The sequence below is a fragment of the Kryptolebias marmoratus genome, linkage group LG17 (assembly GCF_001649575.2).
Source record: "Kryptolebias marmoratus isolate JLee-2015 linkage group LG17, ASM164957v2, whole genome shotgun sequence".
NCBI classification, from domain to species: Eukaryota; Metazoa; Chordata; class Actinopteri; order Cyprinodontiformes; family Rivulidae; genus Kryptolebias; species Kryptolebias marmoratus.
The window spans coordinates 8,985,164-9,004,660 of NC_051446.1; the positions used below are offsets into that span (position 1 = coordinate 8,985,164).

General features: G+C 42.4%; 1 protein-coding gene across 3 annotated transcripts in view; it reads left to right on the plus strand.

Annotated features, from left to right (window-relative positions):
- itgb4 (integrin, beta 4) overlaps positions 1-18,968 on the plus strand; it is a 36,088-nt gene extending 17,120 nt beyond the window's left edge. The window contains exons 18-42 of one of the 3 annotated variants that reach the window (XM_037981028.1): positions 450-568; positions 656-689; positions 786-980; positions 1,097-1,200; positions 1,292-1,350; positions 1,434-1,457; positions 1,551-1,699; positions 1,982-2,161; positions 2,313-2,461; positions 2,589-2,796; positions 3,110-3,427; positions 3,548-3,720; positions 3,815-3,995; positions 4,109-4,246; positions 4,334-4,516; positions 4,609-4,737; positions 10,200-10,367; positions 10,456-10,605; positions 10,961-11,104; positions 13,701-13,850; positions 14,593-14,781; positions 14,889-15,044; positions 15,940-16,104; positions 17,349-17,468; positions 17,720-17,858. In XM_037981028.1, the coding sequence (XP_037836956.1) occupies positions 450-568; positions 656-689; positions 786-980; positions 1,097-1,200; positions 1,292-1,350; positions 1,434-1,457; positions 1,551-1,699; positions 1,982-2,161; positions 2,313-2,461; positions 2,589-2,796; positions 3,110-3,427; positions 3,548-3,720; positions 3,815-3,995; positions 4,109-4,246; positions 4,334-4,516; positions 4,609-4,737; positions 10,200-10,367; positions 10,456-10,605; positions 10,961-11,104; positions 13,701-13,850; positions 14,593-14,781; positions 14,889-15,044; positions 15,940-16,104; positions 17,349-17,468; positions 17,720-17,850 (3,716 nt within the window). In that variant the 3' untranslated portion in view covers positions 17,851-17,858. Of the gene's footprint in view, positions 1-449; positions 569-655; positions 690-785; positions 981-1,096; positions 1,201-1,291; positions 1,351-1,433; positions 1,458-1,550; positions 1,700-1,981; positions 2,162-2,312; positions 2,462-2,588; positions 2,797-3,109; positions 3,428-3,547; positions 3,721-3,814; positions 3,996-4,108; positions 4,247-4,333; positions 4,517-4,608; positions 4,738-10,199; positions 10,368-10,455; positions 10,606-10,960; positions 11,105-13,700; positions 13,851-14,592; positions 14,782-14,888; positions 15,045-15,939; positions 16,105-17,348; positions 17,469-17,719 lie in introns of all 3 variants that reach the window. The other 2 variants (XM_017416177.3, XM_017416178.3) reach the window with 2 other exon arrangements.
- The last annotated feature ends 529 nt before the right edge of the window (positions 18,969-19,497 follow it).

Below are 19,497 nucleotides of genomic sequence, written 5' to 3' on the forward strand. Positions count from 1 at the left end.
GCATTTACAGTACAGGAATTTTTAAAATAAAACTCATAGTTTTGCACAGTGACTATTAGTTTGAGGCTTAACTTTTACTCCGCTTTTTTGCCTGTCATCTTACGAGTGCTCTCAGGGATCGAGACACAGGTGTATGATTACCATAGTGACCCTATTGAGCCACTGATGGCAACTTTAAAATTTCTGTTTTTGCTTGGTTCTCTTTACACTTCTTATATAGTTTATACATCAAAACGTGCATTTTGTCAGCTTTGATTATTATAAAAGCCTCAAATTACTGTTTTCAACACATGTTGAAATGTCTTAAATCCTGGAGAAATGAAACAATGAAGTCAGTGTCGTGGCATCAGAACAGCTCTAACTGTATCTACGATAAAGATGCAATTCTAGGACTGTTTGTACGATTATTGCATTTCTAACTTGGTAACCTTTTCGTGTTGACCTGTCAGACTGTCCCGGTGCTGGTCTTCTGTGGTTGCTGCCCCTCCTCCTCTTCCTCCTGTTGCTGTTGGCACTCCTGCTGCTTTGCTGCTGGAAGTACTGTGCCTGCTGCAAAGCCTGTTGGCAGGTAGAGACACTCACATTTGGACCTAGAAAAGACCGAATTTCCTGAGTTACAGTTAAATTAAAGGCTTTTGTCTTTTCTTTGATGCAGAGCTGTCTCGCCCTGCTGCCTTGTTGTGGGAGAGGTAAGACATTTGCTACCTTATTGTAACAATAGTGCTTTAAATCCCAGCTGGAATTATGTGGAATATGAGTCCCTTTGTGTTGTCTTATGTCTTCAGGTCGCATGGTTGGCTTCAAGGAAGATGAGTATTTGCTTCGTCAGTCTCTGCTCACCTCAGACCATTTGGACACACCAATGGTGAGGACCGGCCCACCCAAAGGAACCGACGTAGTTCGCTGGAAAGTCACAGATAACGTACAGCGCGCCGCTAATCATCCCCAGGCTCTAATAAAACCCAACCCAAACGAGATGAGTGAGTTCATGGTCGTATGAAAAGCAGATTTGTTCAGTATTTTTGACCAAATTTTGTCAGTTAGAAATAAAAGCTCCAACTTTGTAATCCCTTTTTCTCTTTCATGGCATTTGCAGTCCAGTTTCCCGTCTCCCTCCGACTCAACAGGCTGTTCTCAGAGAACTTGTCTCGCCCCGAAACAAGAGATGCTGAGCAGCTTCGCATGGAAGTGGCTGAAAACGTGAGTGTGGCTTTTGTGCGTTGGTGGCCTTGTGTGTGTGTTTACCAGCAGTTACTGTGTGGCTGAGGACATTCTTTGTTCTTTCATCCAGTTAAATGAGCTGTACAAGCAGATACCTGGGGCACAGAAGGTGCAACAGACCTCATTCAGGTAACATCATTCTTTAGTTATGAAAAAAGCATCTGTTTTGTCACAAATTGACACATCTTTTAATTTTTTTTTTTTTTTTGCAGACAACAGAAAAATGCAGGAAAAAGGTAACATTTAAAGACAGCGCTTAGAGTTTATTCTTTTTCCGGACCTGTGATACGCGCATATCTAACTTCTCTGACCCCCTTTGTACCCCTCAGGCAGGACTTCACCATCATGGATGCGGTTTTGCCTGCTCCCAGGAGCACCTACCAAGATATAATTAAACTCACTGAGAAGAATGTTCAGTCTGGAAACTTCAGTGATCTCAAAGTTGTGCCTGGATACTACACTGTAGCTTCAGACAGAGGTGGGGGATTCTTTTTGTTGGCAAGCTAGAATGTAATTGCTTGTTTGTATGTGTATGTCTGTCTTTTAGCTAAATATCTCATGAGCCACTGGACGAATTTTAATGTAATTCTCAGAAAGCAATCACTGAATGTACATCTAGAACTGATTTCCCTTTGGAGTCAACCTGATTCACCACAGCAAATTGAACTTAGAAAAACACAAAAATGTCTACAACTAGTCAATTTTCTAGATATTGAGCTAACATTTTCTTTGCAACGATACATGTTTTCTTCCTCTGCAGAGGCTGCTGGGGCTGTGGAGTTCCAAGAGGACGTGGAGTCAGTAGATGTTCATGTGCCACTTTTTGTCAAGGATGAAGATGATGACAAGAAGCTGCTCCGAGTGGAGGCCACCGATGTGCCACTGGGCATCGCAGAGATCGGAAAACGTATAGTCAATATCACCATCATCAAAGAGCATAGTAAGAAGTCTCTCATTTCATAGGGTTGCAATTGAAAATTCATCACTCAGTTGTTCAGTTAGATCGTTTGAATGACAGAAAACCAAGACTTTAAGAAATGTGATTATTCTGTGATGGAACTAACTGATTCTGCCCCCGTCCATCTTCTCAGCCACCAGCATCTTCTCGTTCCTCCAGCCAAGTTACACCTACAGCAGGCAAGATGGGGTCGCCAACATTCCAATCCACAGAGAGATCCTCGAGGATGGACGCACACAGGTCACCTACCGTACACGGGATCACACAGCCAAGGATAAGAAGGTGAGCTGGGTAGTGCTCCAAGCTAATTGTATAATTCAGGCCATCTTGGAATAGTTACTTTTAACACGTTTGCATGGACCAGTACAAAATTACTAATCATTTCCAATTGTTTCTGCATGGATTTCAGGATTATCTGAATGTCGAGGGAGACCTCTCCTATGGTCCTGGTGAGACTCAGAAGGTGGTTCCTGTCCGTCTTCTGGAGCTGAATGAAAGAGATGCCTTGTTAGAAGACAAACAGGTCAAGCAGTTTGTCATGGACCTCAGTAACCCACGGCAGGGCGCCAAACTTGGACGCTACCCAAGAACCACTGTCACCATTACAGACCTACCAGGTAAATGAATACAGATATGCCTGGGTTTCCTAGGAGCTTTCAAGTGAAGAGAGTGATTTGCATGTAAGTTTAGCTCTCAAAAATTGAACTGAGCACTTTTTAGTTTGAATTGAGAAAGCTCCTCACAGAAGAAGTGAATGTCTTCAAAAACAGGAAAAGAAATTCAGTCATCTTTTTAGATTGCCATGTCTTGAATGACTGAGAATCTGCACCAAGATTTGTTTGGAGTATATCTTTCAGCCCTATCAGCCCTAATACTAGCTGAAGGATTGATTCTCTTTTTTTTTTTACATATCATCTTGTTTTATTCTAGAACCAGGTGTGATCATGTTCAAGAAGGGCACCCAGAACTTCAGCACATCAGATCCAAGCTACACCATCCCTGTGGTCCGCACTCGCAATCAAGACAGTCCCGCTACAGTGAAATGGCGCACCAAGAAAGCGCAGCGCTTTGACCTTTCTGGCCCCCTCATGTTTAGTCCTGGAGAAACAGAAAAGAACATAGTGATTGACCCAAGAACCCACCCTGGTCCAATCCAACCAGAAACCTTTCACCTGGAGCTGTATGACCCTAGTACCAATGCTATGATAGGAGAGCGGAAGACCACCCTTGTCAATGTGACAGATGAAGGTGAGACATACATAATGAGATCTTAATTTTTTTTAGGTATTGTCCATTACATTTGCTGAGATACTGGACAGTTTTGGATTCTTGTTTATAATCTTTTGAATCTTTCTTTACTTTATGAAGTTTCAAGATCTCCAGAAATAGCCCAGATGCAAAACAAAGGGTACATAAACCAGAAAGCCACATCCCCCGGTGGCCGCCTTTTGTCCCCAGAGAACCTAAAGGCTAAAGCAACTGGTCCCAGAAACATCCATCTCAACTGGGATCCACCACCTGGTAATCCACAGGGATACAAGGTACATCTACTCTACAAGACTTGCTTTCTGTGAAGTATATTTTGCTGTTTGTTCTGAAATTTAGTAAATGTGGCTCCTGATGTGTTTGTTTTAGGTGAAGTATTGGATCTATGGTGACCCAGAGAAATATGCCGAAATCTTAGACGTAAAAACTCCTCAAGCTGAGCTGACAAACTTGTACCCCCACTGTGATTATGAGATGCGAGTGTGTGCCTATAACACAAAGGGAGATGGCCACAATACCGACATGGTTTCCTGTCAAACACTGGAAGACAGTAAATACAGCAAATACCTCTTGTTACACAATAATAAACAGTTGTATGTCATAGTTACTGTTAAAATACTAAGTTCGAACTCACAAAGTAGCGCCTGCTCTGTCCTCCTGCAGTTCCTGGTGAACCTGGTCGCCTGGCTTTCAATGTCATCAGCCCTACTGTCACTCAGGTCAGCTGGGCAGAGCCTGCAGAGACCAATGGCGACATTACGGCATACGAGGTCATCTATACGCCAATCGATGATGAACAGAGTAGGAAATTCACCCGAACTTGTAAAACTCTGGATGGACTTGCATCAGTTAATCCCATAACAACTTAATGTTCTCCTCCTCAAACAGAGCCGGTGGGAGCAGCTAAGAAAGTGAAGATTGACAATCCTAAGAAACGGATGCTGTTGATTGAAAACCTCCAAAGTGCCCAAACTTACCAGTACAAAGTCCGTGCCAAAAACAGCGTGGGCTGGGGTCCCTACAGAGACGCTACCATTAATTTGGCATCACAGCCTACCAGACCAATGTCCAGTAAGTATGTGCTAAACACTCCCTTGAGGCAGTTGTTTCATCTTTCTCGCCAAAAAAAAAGTCATTGATTTTCCTTCTCTTTCTGTCTCTAGTTCCCATCATTCCAGATGTTCCTATTGTGGATGCAGAGGCAGGAGATGAGTATGACAGCTACCTGATGTACAGCAACGATGTGCTTAAATCACCAACAAGCTCCAAAACGCCAAGTGTCTCTGGAGACGGTGGGTACCCAGAACCAAAAACAAAAGTTCCTTTGTATTGTAAATTTGTATTGTCAGACTTATAGCTGCAGTCAAAAGTTTACAACCCCTCATTATGGGCATGAATGTCATATTATTTTAGGCTTTTAATAATTTGTTTGACTCCTTCACAGAATCACCACCTTAAAATGGTGGGGGTGTTTGACCCTGGGGGCTATGTTATCTGGGGCATCAGCCACTGGTTGGGTCTCCTATGGTAACTGGCCTCAAGTAAAGGGTCAGACAAAGAGCGATTCAAAGACTTTGATGGACAAACATCATAACCATCAGGGTACCTTGTCCAGAAAAGGGAACCCATGACACCATGGGAGGGGGGGGGGCTGGCGAGCGTCTGGTGGTCGATTCTTGACTCCTGGGGCTCTCAGCTGGGCCAAGCCCAAAAAAGAATGTTGATTCCTGACCGCATAAACCTGCTCTAGGAACATGGAATGTCACCTCACTAGCTAGTAAAGAGCCGGAGCTTGTGTGTGAGGTTGAACAACACCAACTAGATATAGTTGGGCTCAACTTTACACACAGCTTGGGCTCTGGAACCCATCTCCTGGAGATAGGCTGGACTCTTTCCTACTCTGGAATTGCCCAGGGAGAGAGGCATCGGGTGGGTGTGGGGATATTCACAAGCCCCTGGCTGAGTGCCTCAGTGTTGGAGTTTTCCCCGGTGAATCAGTGGGTTCCTTCTCTATGTCTCTGAGCTGCTGGAGCGAAGGTTCTGACTGTTGTTTGCGCTCATGCACCAAACAGCAGTTCAGATTACTCGGCCCTCTTGGAGTTCTTGGATGGTGTGCTGAAAAGGTTGCCGTCTAGGGATTCTGTTGTTCTCCTGGGTGACTTCAATGCCCATGTGGGTAATGATGGAGTTATCTGGAAGGGGTGATTGGGAAGAACTGCCTTCCTGATCTGAACCCTAGCGGTGTTCTGTTATTGGACTTCTGTGCTAGGCATGGGCTGTCCGTAATGAACACCATGTTTGAGCCTGGTGGTAAGTTGGATCCGGTGGCTGGGGAGGCTGCTGGACAGACCTGGTAAACCCAAACGGGTAGTGAGGGTGAACTGGGAATGTCTGGCGGAGCCCCCTGTCCATGAGATCTGAGAGTCCCACTGGGAAGAGACCTTGGAGCAGACCCAGAACTTGCTGGAGGGATTATGTATCCTCTCTGGCCTGGGAACACCTTGGGATCCCCCAGGATATGGAGAGTGTCGCTGGGGAGACGGATACCTGGGTTTCTCTCCTGGACCTGTTGCCTCTACGACCCGTCCACTGGATGGGTCCTGTATGTATAACTTTGAACCTGAGCAGATTAGAGCAAACCCACAATAAGTTCAAACTTGTGCACCCAATTCTTAATTTTAAAAGCATATGAATTTATATGTTGTTTAATCATTCCTCCCTGAATAGGAATGGCTCAAATAAATAAATAAAAGCCACAAATTAATGACAATGATGCCAGTGATGAGTGGATGTAAACGTCTGGCTGCAACTATAGCAAGTGAGCTGTCCTTGTAATGTGGATCCAGTTATCTTAGTCGACAAGCTCAGTGTTTCAGGGTAAATCTCTTTATTCTTGTAAGAACTGTGCTTCGACACAAGCTGTCCAGAGGTGTCATTGTCTTTTTAAAATGTTGGTCAGTTCTTGGTCAGATGTGTGCTGCGTTTACGCATTCAGTTTCTGAATACCCTCCTAAAAGCATCATAATATCAAGACTCTTCAATTTTCTCAACACTTCTTTACTTTTTCTGTTTAATTTGTTTGAAATTTCCAAACAGGTTGACAATATTGTTCCTTCTTTATTATATGAAAGAACATTTGGAAAAGCTGTGAGGCGAAGATATGGAAACTTCTCTCCTCATGGCTGTCTTTTTTATCGCCTCCATCTGGCAGGCATTTTCACTTCAGGCAACACCCAAACCAGTCAGCAAGAAATATCTGCCTGCAATGCATCCATGCATGCTGCATGTGCAGATGTGCCTGACAGTCACTAACCGCAAGGTCTTTCACAACCGAACCTCCACGCCTGATGTTTGCTGTCAAATTAGTCTTTTGTGTGGAAGACTTTTCTGTAGTTGACCTTTACCTCGAAGACAATTTGGGCTTAATTTATCCTAACTACAAACACCAATTCCAAAAAAATTAGGACAATGTGTAAAATGTAAAAAAAAACAAAAAAAACCCCAATAACAAACAGAATGCAGTGATTTGCAAAGCTCATAAGCCCAGATTTTATTCACATTGGAACACTGAATTTATCAAATGTTTAAGCTCAGAAATTGTACCATTAAAAAATTGCTACTTTTGAAATTGATGGCAGTAATACATTCCAAAACGAGACAGGGCCATTTTTATCTCTATGAAGCATTCCGTCTTCTTTTAACAACAGTCTGTAAACATCTAGGAACTGAGGAGAGCAGCTCCTGGAGGTTTTGAAGAGAATGTTGTCCCATTCTTGTCTGATGGAGAAATCTAGCTATTCAACAGTCCTGAGTCGTCTTTGCTCGAATTTTTGTTTCATATAATGCTTTTAATTGGTGAGAGGTCTGGATTGCAGGCAGGTCAGTTCAGCACCTGGACTCTTTTACTATGAAGCCCTGCTGTTGTAATGGATGCAGGACGAGGTTTAGTATTGTCTGACTGAAATAAGCAAAGCTTTCCCTGAAAAAGACGTTGCCTGGATGGGAGTAAATGTTGTTTTAAACCTGTATATACTTTTCTGCATTGTTGGTGCCTTTCCAGATGTGTAAGCTGCCTATGTCTGAGGTACTAATGAACCCCCATAACATCAGAGAGGCAGGATTTTGAACTATGTACTGATAACAGCCTGACTGGTCCATCTCCTTTTTAGTATGGAAGATGTGGCATCCTTGTTTTCCAAAAAGAGTTTCAAATTTCAATTTGACTGATTACAGAACAGCTTTCCACTTTGCTTTGGTTCATTTTCAATAGGCTTAGGCCCAGAGAAGTGTCATGTTTCTGTATGGTGTTCATGTACAGCTTTGTCTTTGCCTGATAGAGCTTTAAGTTGTGGATGTTAGGGCAAACTCTGCTTACAGACAGTAGTTTATTGAAGTGTTCCTGAGTCCATCCAGTGATGTTCAGGACAGAATCAGACCTGTTTTTAATGCAGTGGCCTCTGAGGGCCTGAAGATCACAGACATCATATATTGACTTTCAGTCTTTACCTTTGGCCTCAGAGATTTCTCTGGGTTCACAAAATCTTTTGATGATAATTAAATGGGATGGGATATTTAAAGTCTTCTCAATACTTTAAACACATTTTATATCCCCAGTCCTCTTACTGGATGTTGCCAATTAACCTAATTAGTTACAAAGTGCTCCTCCAGCTATTTCTTATTTGTACTACTTACTTTTGCAGCCTTTTGTTACCCCTGTCTCCACTTTTTGAGATGGTACTGCCATCAAATTTAAAAATACCTTATTTTATTCCACCAAAATGGTCAATTTTTTTTAGTTAAACATTTGATTATTTTACTGTGCTCCACTGTGAATAAAATATGGGTTTGCGAGATTTGCAAATCATACCATTCTGGTTTTTTTTTTTACATTTCACACAACGTCCCAACTTCTACAGAACTGGGGCTGTAAGATAAAATCATCTCTATCCTTTGCCTGCTTGCCTCTCTCCTGTGACCCCCAAACCAAGGCTGGAATCATGTTCAGTTGGTGGGGTCAAACCTGGATCTCCGTATGGTGTCGTGGAAAAAGCGGGTGGAGGTCATCCCCAGTCGGCTCAGCACAGACACAGAGATGAGCACAGACGAGACCCCCCACCCCAGCTACGCCAAAACGCCCCTGCCAGGTGAAGACTGCTCCATCAGATCGGCTGATTAGAAATAGGCAGCTAGCATGTCAGCTGTTATGCACGGCCAGCCCTGCTCCCAATTCAGGCTTCAGCCCTCGACCTCTTGACTCTTGTTGGCACTTCTCTCATTTCTTCTCTTGCCACTTAAAAGGAGCACTGGCATCAACAAACCCACACCCAGTTGATGATCGGTGGCAGGTTTTTCCGGGTGCCTGCCTCTGTCTTTCCTCTCTCCATCCCACAGGAGAGGCAGTGATCTGGAAGCAGCTTTTCTGTCGTGTGCAAACCAGACTAGACCTAAACTTTTCTTTGCCAAGTTTTCAAGGTGAAAGGTTGTGCTGGCAAACACAGAAAGAATGAATGTAAAACAAAAGGTCTAAATGTTGTCTAAGAAAAACTGTCTCAAGAATCAAGTCACATGGAGTATGTTTAATATGCTTAGAAATTTTTTTTTTTTTTTTCACTAAATCGTTCATCACAGTAACATAAAAAAGTCCTGAAATGGTTTTCGGACCAAAGGCATTCAATAATTTACAAATATGCAACAAATGTTAGTTTGCTTTGCAAATGGTGTGATGTGTGTGATGGATGCAGGCCGCACATTGCATCCTTGTTTCACTTCGATTTGTGTCCTAAAATGGCCTTCTGCAAAAATCCCTAACGTAATGTTTTTTCATGCCATCCTGTGGCCAAAATGAGTATAACAAAAACAAACAGGCAGCTTATTTGTCTTATTTTGTTATATATTTGTATTCATTTTGTTCAATTTACAAGAAGCTCAGAAAAAACCTCTGTTTTCTTCTCGGAGGGTCAAAAAATTAAATTTGGGACAGAGTTGAAAATGTATTACCAGTCTTTTTATTTATTTATTTTTTCACATTTCAATGCTGCTCTAGAATACTGAGCAACAGAAGCCTCCCAGTTTAACAGTCAAATCTTGCAGATGGCAAAGATTGCAGAAAAATAACTTATCGCCTGTACATGGCAAACATATGCTAAGTCTCTGTTGCTATTTATGTAATATGAATGCAGTAGAATTAGGCCTGAACCTGTGGGCCTGAGGCTGATAACTTCAAGAACCAGAGAAATCACATTTTCTGCAAAAACACAGGGTGAATGCTACGTGCTGAACCACTTTGCTGCAATCTGCCGAAGAAGCTAAATCTGGGTTGTTATAGCTAACAGAAGTTAAACACAAGCTGAAAATTAAAAGGAGCAAAACAATAGCTCAAAGGTAAAACAAACACAATGCTACTTAAAAGCTGAAAGTAGCAAAAGGCTAAGGGCTAAATGTAGCAAAACGCGAGTTAAAAGCAGCAAAAGAGAAGCTAAAAGGTTGGCTAAAAGCTAAAAGTAGCATTCAATAGCACAGAACAATGTTTTTGAAGGAATTGAAGAGATCTTAATGTTCATGGGGACATTTTTGTCCCCTGAATGAGTTGAAAGTTTTGATATATGAATGACTAAACTAATAAACTATGCCAAAATGCACACAAAAAAATGAAAAAAGGAAAACAATAGTGTGAGGGTTTGTTTATTGTCCGCATTCAGGTAATAAACAAATGCGAACTAATGCTGAATTGGCTTCTCATTGTGGCGTCTCACAGATTACATGATGAATGGGAAGTGGGACCAGAACTTCCTTTTCCCCGGGGGGGTGTCGACGCGCAACATGTCATCATCGTCCTCTCCGATGTCCACCCTGGGCTCCAACTACAGAGGAGCAGGAGGCTCCTTCACCACAGAGACTCACACCACCTACATTTCTGGACCTGGTGAGATGGACGGCCAGAACTGCGCCGGGAAAGTGTTCGACCAAAACATCAACGTCTCCATGCGTCTCCATGCCGTGTGTTTCTGCAGGAAGCCCTCGGAGACAGGAGGTGATCGGAGGAGGCCTGCACACATCCGAGGTCACCATGAGGAAGCGCTCGGAGAACAGAAGTTACACAGACGAACACATCCGGGACTCTATTGTGATGGGAGACTTGTCGAGCAACTTCTCAGATCTTAGTAAGTTTGTATCGGAGATCGGTCATGCATTTAGATCTACCTTTTTCAACTAGAAGACAGATTTTACTTTGGAATGCAACATATGTGACGTCACTGCAAGTAAACTGCAAGCGCATGAAATGATGGCTTTGGACGTTTGTTAGCAGGGTTGGGGCTGTTGGCTGCACAGCAGGCTTATCCATACAGACTTTGCAGGAGCAATGCTGACTATTGCTCTGTCTGTATCCCCCCCCACCCCCACCCCTCATTTTCCTTTCTTCCCATTTTATGTTGTTTACTTCACGTCCTACCTGCCCCCTCCCTCCTCCCATCCTTCTTTGCCCTGTCTACTTTTCTGCCCCCTCCTTGCTAAAAGCGCCATCCGGTGGCTTCAGCTACTCTGGGCTTCAGAGCAGCTCTCAGAGCCAGTTCAGCTACAGCCTGTCTCAGGGGTCCAGAACCAGGAATGATTCTACAGATGTGAATGAGGCCTTGTACAGTCTGGACAGAGTGCTCCAGGGTAAGTGTGCAGCTTACAGGCATGAAGGCGCAAGATGTAGTAGCTGGCTTTTATTTCATAACGAACATGCCCTTTTTTGTCATCTTCATTCTTGCTTCTCTGATACTTAAATGTTTAGCACTGACTTATACCATTAATGTTGTTTTATTTGTGTGCATGTGTGCAAAAACCGTGGGAAGCATGGGTCCGATGGGTGCTGCAGCGCCTGCTGATGGATGCCACAGGACATGCGTGCAATTTCATAGATGTCTGTCCAAAATACGCAGCTTATTTTTTAATGTCCATATTTAAAAAACACACACGGTGTATTTCACTGCATTTATTCAGTATTATGATATTCTTCATACAAGTACACATGCTCACACCCCTTACAGCTGAAGCACAATCCCATGGCTGTGTGTGCGTGTTGCCAGAAGTGGTCAAAATATGCGCAAAAGAGTGGGAACGATTTAATCAAGAAGGTTGCAAAGTATGTTGTTTTTATTCTAAATAAGATGAGGCGGTCATAAACTGGCATTGATGACAAACATAGAAATAGTATTAATATGGTGTTAATAGTCTACATTCTAAGGGATTTTCTTTTTAGATTTAATTATTGATGGCAGATGAACTTGAAAAACTGTTATCAGTTCATCTGAATGACTTTCTTGGTTTAAAAAAGTTTACAGTAATTATTTGAACATCTTGACATTTTTGTGTAAGACAGTAGTTTACTTTGTCACTGTTTTCTCAACCGAACAACAGCTATAATCATGGGAGAAACATAAATCCCACTCCTTTCAGTTCTATGGTTTTACATATGTAGACAGAATAGAAATGATCTGGTCTTTACCAGGCTCTAAAATTGTCCAAATCAAACCTCAAATGAAGAAAAACATTCAACATATTCCACCATGTCATTATTGCTGCCTGTGAATCGTTGCTGCCCATCAGTTTGGGAAGGGTTAAAGGTGGTTTTGAAACAATTTGGAGTGCATCATTCTACAGAGAGAAAGATCATTCACAAGTGGAAAACATTTAAGACAGCTGCCAATCTTCCCAACATAGGATGTCCCAGCAAATTCACCCCAAGGTCAGACTGTGTAATTCTCAAGAGTTACATTTCAGACTCAACAGCCCTCAGTTAGCAGGTTAGAGGTTAAGGTTCATGACAGGACATTCACAGAAAGACTGAATAAATACGGACTGTTTGGAAGGGTTGCAAAGGGACAGTGGGTCTTTTTTCGTTTGGACAAATAAGGCCAAAGTAGAGATGTTTCCCCATAATGCACAGCACCGTGTTCAGTGAAAACCAAACAAAGTATATCAGCACAAACAACTCTTACCAATTGTCAAGCATGGTAGTGAAGGGGTGATGGTTTGGGCTCTTTGAAGTCATTCAATTGACCATGAACTCCTCTGTAGGCCAAAGGATTCTAGAGTCAAATGTGAGACCATCTGTCTGACAGCTGATGATTGGACCAAACTGGGTCATGATGCAGCAGAACAATGATCTCAAACACAGCAGCTGATCTACAACAGAACGGCTCAAAAAGAAAAGGATCAAGGTGTTGGAATGGACCAGTCGAAGCTGAAAAGCCGAGCAGAAACTAATGTCTGCAAACCTTAATGAACTGAAGCAGCGCTGGAAAGAAGAGTGGGCTGAAATTCCTCCGCAACCCTATAATAGACTGATAAAGTCATACAGAAAACCACTGCTTGCTGCTTAACGACGCTCAAACAAGCTGCTAGATCATGGAGTGGACTTAGTTTTTCACTCTCAGCTTTTCCATTTCTTTAATAGCTAATGACATGGTGACATTTGTTGTGTTTTTATACATTTGAAGTTAGATTTGAATTGTTCTACAACTGGGCCCTGCTTTAAGTAGCTGTTAGTTTGACTCCTTTAGAGATGTGAATCATTGTTTGATTCTTATTAGTTTTTGTAGTGAATCTTATGTTGTTTTCTTTGATTCAAGGGTATACATGCCAGGGGTCTAATCACGCTATGGGTGTACATGTAATGACCTTCTTTATTTATCGGGGTGCAGATGATAAGCGTATGGGAGAACAAGTTATATTTCATTATCCATTAAAGGATAAGAAAATAGCGAAGACATTAGATGGCGAGTCTGAATCAGGTTTTGGGTTAATCAGAACTTATGCAAGGAGGTCTGGGCATCATAAATACCAGAAGAATAGAATACTAGTCAGACGTTGCTAGAGGCAGCCTGATGCTGTCATAGTTAATGTCTCCAGATTTGCAAATCTGCTCGGTGGGTTTTCATGTAATTCTTAATAAATTTGGTCAATAAGGTTTGTCTCTTGGCCAGATCTTTCTCTAAAAAAAACAACCTGAAAGGATTGGGAACTAGCTAATCCGTAACACTCCCCATAACAATTGTTCTTCCTTTAACTTTTAAACACTTACGGCTACAAGCACATCTCCATCTCCTTAACCCAATAATACAATGATGCAATTTCTTTTTTGTGGCCATATTTAACATGTAAGAATCATATAATCTAACAGCCACGCTCTCAGTTTTTACCACCCTTCATAATTTGAGTTGAAACACGGGTGTCACTCTTACCGTTGTGTGTGTGTGCGCTCCGTCAGATGCTCGGCTCTCTCCTGGTGTGCCAGAAACTCCCAGCAGACTGGTGTTTTCTGCTCTGGGACCAACAGCGCTTAAAGTCAGCTGGCAGGAGCCACGCTGCGAGAAGGACATCCTGGGGTACTCTGTCGTCTACCAGCTGCTCAATGGAGGTAAATTTAAAAAAATAAAACTGCTCCGTATGACACATTCAAACCTTATTTTCAAATAGGCATAAGATTTTATACATAATCATCACCTGCTGCCGATAGTTTTTGTATAACTATGTGTGTGTTAGTTTATCTGTCATGTTAGCAAAATTTCCCTTGAACCACAATCTAATCAAAGGATGCACATCTATGGCTGATTAACTTCTAGAGTCAACCCAAATAAAAAGGGCTGCGGCTAAGTGAACTTAGAAAACACAAAAATAGTCATTGCCATCACATACGCTGAGCATTAGACAGTGCACAAGATCTTTGTGTCTGTCCATCTGTTAGAAAAATATCTCACGATCCACCGGACTGATCTGAATGAAACACTCAGTGAGTAATCACTGCAGGCACATCTGCAACTGATTAAATTATGGAGTCGACTCAACTCAAGATGGCCCCCACAGCTGATCAACTTGATCCAACACAAAAGTGTTCATAACTTAGACAAATGTACTGATATTGAGCTAAAGTTTGATGTAGTAGTAGCCGAGAGTCATCCTCAACACATACTCCGAGCTCTAACAGATCATGTGAGGTCTCACAGTATTGTATAGATCACGTTACTTTAGAGTTTTAACTAAAACAGCTGTAGCTCCATCTTTTCTGTACATGAGGCAATATGGATTCTTTCGAAGAATCTTAAGCCTTTTAATTTAAGTAGTCGTCAACTATTCTTCATCCTACCTTTCTGTTCCTGCAGGTGAGACAAAGCGCATCAACGTGACAAACCCAGCAGAGAACTCTGTGATCATCCACGACCTGCTGCCCAACCACTCCTACCTGTTCAAGGTGAAGGCTCAGAGCCAGGAGGGCTGGGGTCCAGATCGAGAGGGGGTCATCACCATCGAGTCGGCTGTGGACCCCAAGAGCCCCCTCAGCCCCATGCCGGGTGCGGATTCTTCTCATTCTGCCTAAATACGCAGTGAACGGGCTTTTGCACCGTTTTGAGACGCTCGATGTTTGCCCTCCTCGCTGAGTTTTCTATCTTGTTTCCAGGCTCCCCGTTCACTCTGAGTACTCCCAGTGCTCCGGGCCCTCTGGTGTTCACAGCCCTGAGCCCAGACTCGCTGCAGCTCAGCTGGGAGAAACCTCGTAAACCCAACGGAGACATCCTGGGCTATAAGGTTACCTGCGAACAGGTACACGGTGGAGGTAAGGCAGATACACACTCATAGTTGATGTGTGCATCTTCCAGGTTTCATAATGTTGTATTCTTTGTTGTAACAGGTTACCGTTTAATGATATACCGCATTTTCTGTACTATAAGGCGCACTTAAAAGCCTTCGATTGTCTCAAAAAATGACAGTGCGCCTTACAATTTGGAGCGCCTTATATATGTAGGAAGTCGTGATGTTTTAGTACGACTTTGGTAAACTACAAAGCCGCACCGCTTGCAGCATTAGTGCTCAGTTATAGTCACGCAGGGCTCCGTGCACGGCATGTGGACCTGAGCGAGCGGTGAAGGCGTTTATACTTGATGCTTACGTCCGTGCACTATTCTCCAAAAAGACAAGGGGCTGTTTTGTTTCGCTTAATGCGCCTTATAGTCCGGTGCGCCTTATATATGACAAAAGTTTGAAAATGGAACATTCATTGACAGTGCGTCTTATAATCCAATGCGCCCTATAGTGCAGAAAATACAATATATACTGTTTATTTATTTATACAGAGACAATGTACAACATTTCATTAACCTTTTATAAGGAGAGATGCATGGTAGCAGGTTATAGCAAAAAATGCTAATTTCCACCTGCAGTCCCTGGACAGGTTGATGTAATCAAGTATAATTTAACAGATTATGACTTGATAAAAAGTCAGTTTAGTAATTAATTGCATACATGTTTAAGAAGTCATTATTTAGATCTCACTAAAAACAAACAAAACAAACTACAAACCAACAGACAATTCATAAAACAATTCCTTTGCCCTTATCAAAAACGAGTACAAATCTGCCTATTTAACAGGCATATTTTTGCCAAATGTGCAAACGTTTTATAACTAGAACATGTTATAATCTCATCTATAATGGCTTTGCTTTTTCCTCCAGGTGACGAGCGTACTTTCCAGGTAAATGGTGACAGCCCTGAGACCAGTCTGACAGTTCCCAACCTGACCGAGAACGTTCCATATAAGTTCAAGGTTCAGGCTCGAACCACGCAGGGCTTCGGCCCTGAGAGGGAGGGCATCATCACCATCGAGTCTCAGGATGGAGGTAAGATCATGCGAATGACAAAACAAAAACAAAAGCTCTGTCTGTGGTTAAAAAAGACTGACCTGCAGCATGGGACCTCCAAATGTAACAGGTCACTAAAAGTGATTTAATTTCCCAACTGTGAGTAACACAAATTTTACCAGCAAATTCAGTAGAAATGATGTCACTCATAGGCTCAGTCTACACTGCTCCAGATATTTGTTAAACTGATATTTTTATTTCTCCAGCCACACATTCTAACAAAAAACACTGAAGTACCCATGCCCTGCCACTAGGTGGCAAAAATGTCCACATTAATGGCGAGATATCAAAATAAAGAGAAAGAACATGCTTGTTTCAGCAACAGTTAAAGACAACCAGACATCCCTTGGGAACACAGAAGCAGAAGCCAGAACAGCTGGTACCAGTACAAGTTTTAAGTCCCGTCCTCGCCTTACTGCTGCACGTTCAAATAGTAATTAGTGATTTCATGCTTAAAAGAAACGTTAGGTGACACCATGATTGGATACAAGGGAACAGGCAGAACTTACAACCACACATCTCTAGTGCGCAGACTGTGGTTCCAAAGATCCAACATGGCAGCGCCCATAACCAGGGTCCTTCTGGCTTCAGTTCCCAACAACAAGTGAAGTCGGAGACACTTGGTCTAGTATTCCCAATAAACGGTCGATGGTCCACATACATCCACCAGAAACAGAGTTTTTAAAAACCTCTGCGGAAACCTCTTCGGAAGTCAGAATTCTAGAGTTCCCAATCAGCTAAATCAATTGGAACGGCCCCTGAAAGTGGAAGCCTCAACCTGGAAAGTCAGAGATTCCTGACCAGACTTGACCACGAAATCCAATATGGCTGACTTGCACATAAGCTGTGATAGCTGTAGTAGTAAACGGTTTCTTTTTACGTCCCGTCTCTAGCTCAGTAAATCAGCCACACACACAAGGTACTGTCCAGTGACTATTAGTGAACATGTTACTACAGAGTTTGAATGCTGAAAAATCATTTAGTAGCTCGTCATGCTAATGGTAGCTAGCCTGATCGCTGAACACAACAATTAGCAAACCTCACTGTTTTGTTTTTGTTTCTTTGTTTTTTTTTTACTTTCAACTGAAACATGATTAAGTCTGACTTGACGTAATTCTCAGATCTAAGTTCCAGCTTCTACAGGAAAAGGAACGCAGCGATAGTTTGTGCAACACGGCAGTAAAGCGGCACCCTCCATTTTTGTCCCTTCCCGCTCCCTGTAGGTGCCTTATCTCAGTACAACAGCCAGTCGATGATGAGGAGGGAGGTTTTCAACATGCCGACAGAAGTCACAACGCGAACCAACATCTCCCACACCATGCTCAACGACCCCCATTTCTCAGGTATTAAAAAAAAGCTTAATTTTTATCCCAGTCCTTCTTAAAGGGATAGTCTGGTCACTGGCTAGCTATAAGCCTAGCCTCGAGTAAGACTTTTGCTTCTTCCTCCATACTTTGTGCTCTACGATTGCTGTCACAGCTGACGAGGTCTTAACTATTGATAACTGTTTCACAGAACATCACTTCAAAAATGACCAGACTCCCTTTTAAAGCTGTATGTTCACTCATTACTTATTATTGCATTTCTCCGACAGACGGCATGGTGATGACGACGCAGCACACCGAGAGCGGTGGCATGGTGAGCCGTCAGATCACCAGAGAAGTGGTTCAGAGGAGCGTCACGGGAGGATCTACGGTCACCAAGAGAATGTTTTATGAGTCCTAAGAGCTTGTTCAAACTCGGCCCGCGTTAGTATTCAGGTATCAATACAGGAGACCCATTGGGGGACAGCAAAAAAACAATTGTGATGTAAGATTCTGCAACCGGATTAAACCCAAAATAACTCTGCCCCAATAAAATGGAAAAAAGGGCGCTTCTTTATGTCTGTTACGAAACCTCGTGAGATCTGACGCGACGAGTTCGCAGTCGGCTCCGTCGCTCCACTCTAGCCAGCATGAACCAATAATCTGACGGCGGCTCAGTGATCTAAAACAAAGTCACCTCCCCGCTCCCCGCGCCCCCTCTGTCCTTCACCTGCTTGGGGGAGATCAAAACAAGCGCGAGCCGCTCAACGTGAAGCTCTTTCAATTTTCAATCAAATCCCATTTAAACCCAATAAGATGCACCAGTTTCCAAAAGGCTTTAAATCGTCAACAAAACTCAACTCTCTGAACGGGGCCTGTTTTTACAGTGTTGTGTATTTCGGGCTTTTGTTTATAAAGTGTATTATATTTAAGCATGATAAGGATGTCTTTTCAGGCAGGCGTTTTTTACATTTGCAAACGAACACACAGCCGAGCTCCAGATATTGAACTATATCCATTTTATTTCTCACTTATACACATTATGACAATAGGTCCCACGTTTATAACTGAAATGATACAAAAAAAAGTATTAGATACACATGCTTTTGAATTTCAGAAGATATTATCTTGTTGTTGTTGTTTTTTTTGTTTTGTTTTGTTTTTCCATGTTTTCTTACTCTTTACAGCTAATGTAGGTTCAGCATTTCCGGCGCAGTGGATCAGCATTTAAACACTAAAAGACAGTTGTTGTTTTTTTTTAATCAGAGAGATGTGTAAAGACTGGAAGACTGGGGTTTGCTTCTGCTGCAGGTTCTACTTTAGTTTGGCTTCGTTTGTCGTTGAAAATGCTTTTCTAAAACGTAACGAGAGAACTTTTCAACCAGTCAATGGGATGTGGATACCTTCACCAATAAGACATTCTGTAAAATGATTATACTTTTTCCATCAGCATGGTATCATTTAATTTTAAGCACTTTTTCCCCATCATTTCTTTTTTTTTTGTACATCAATTATATTGCACTTAATAAAGATTTATAAGAAAGAATGACTCGTGAATATTGTTTTCTAGCGTCAAAGAAAGTTCAGCTTCCGGGTTTTATGTTCAAGTAGACCCTATGAACCAACAGCTTGTAGGTCCTCCGTCAGCACCAGTAACTCCCACTCGTTGTTTTCCGTGGGACCATGTCAGTCTCTCACGTGGTTGTGGAGGAATTGTGGCGCCCTCTTCTTTCCGACGTTGCTTCACTTAATTGAGGTCTGCAGACATCAGCTCTCTCCTTCGCACCGCAGCATTTCAGTCAGACTGAGGTCTGGAGCTTGACTCTCATTTTAAAAAAATTACACTCATTTAAATAGTTAAATGTTGAAAAAAAAAACTACTGGGGTGTCTTTGGCGTTTTCTGTGATAACTCTGAAGTGAATAGTAAATACAGATAGTGTGGGGGTGAAATGGTTGCAATTATTTGTTTAACCCACCCAAAACTCCAACAGCTGAGTCATTCTTCAGCTTCAAGAAGGACAAGAAGGTTTGATGGATGTGGTTAGTTTAGCTCCTGGTGAAAATCAC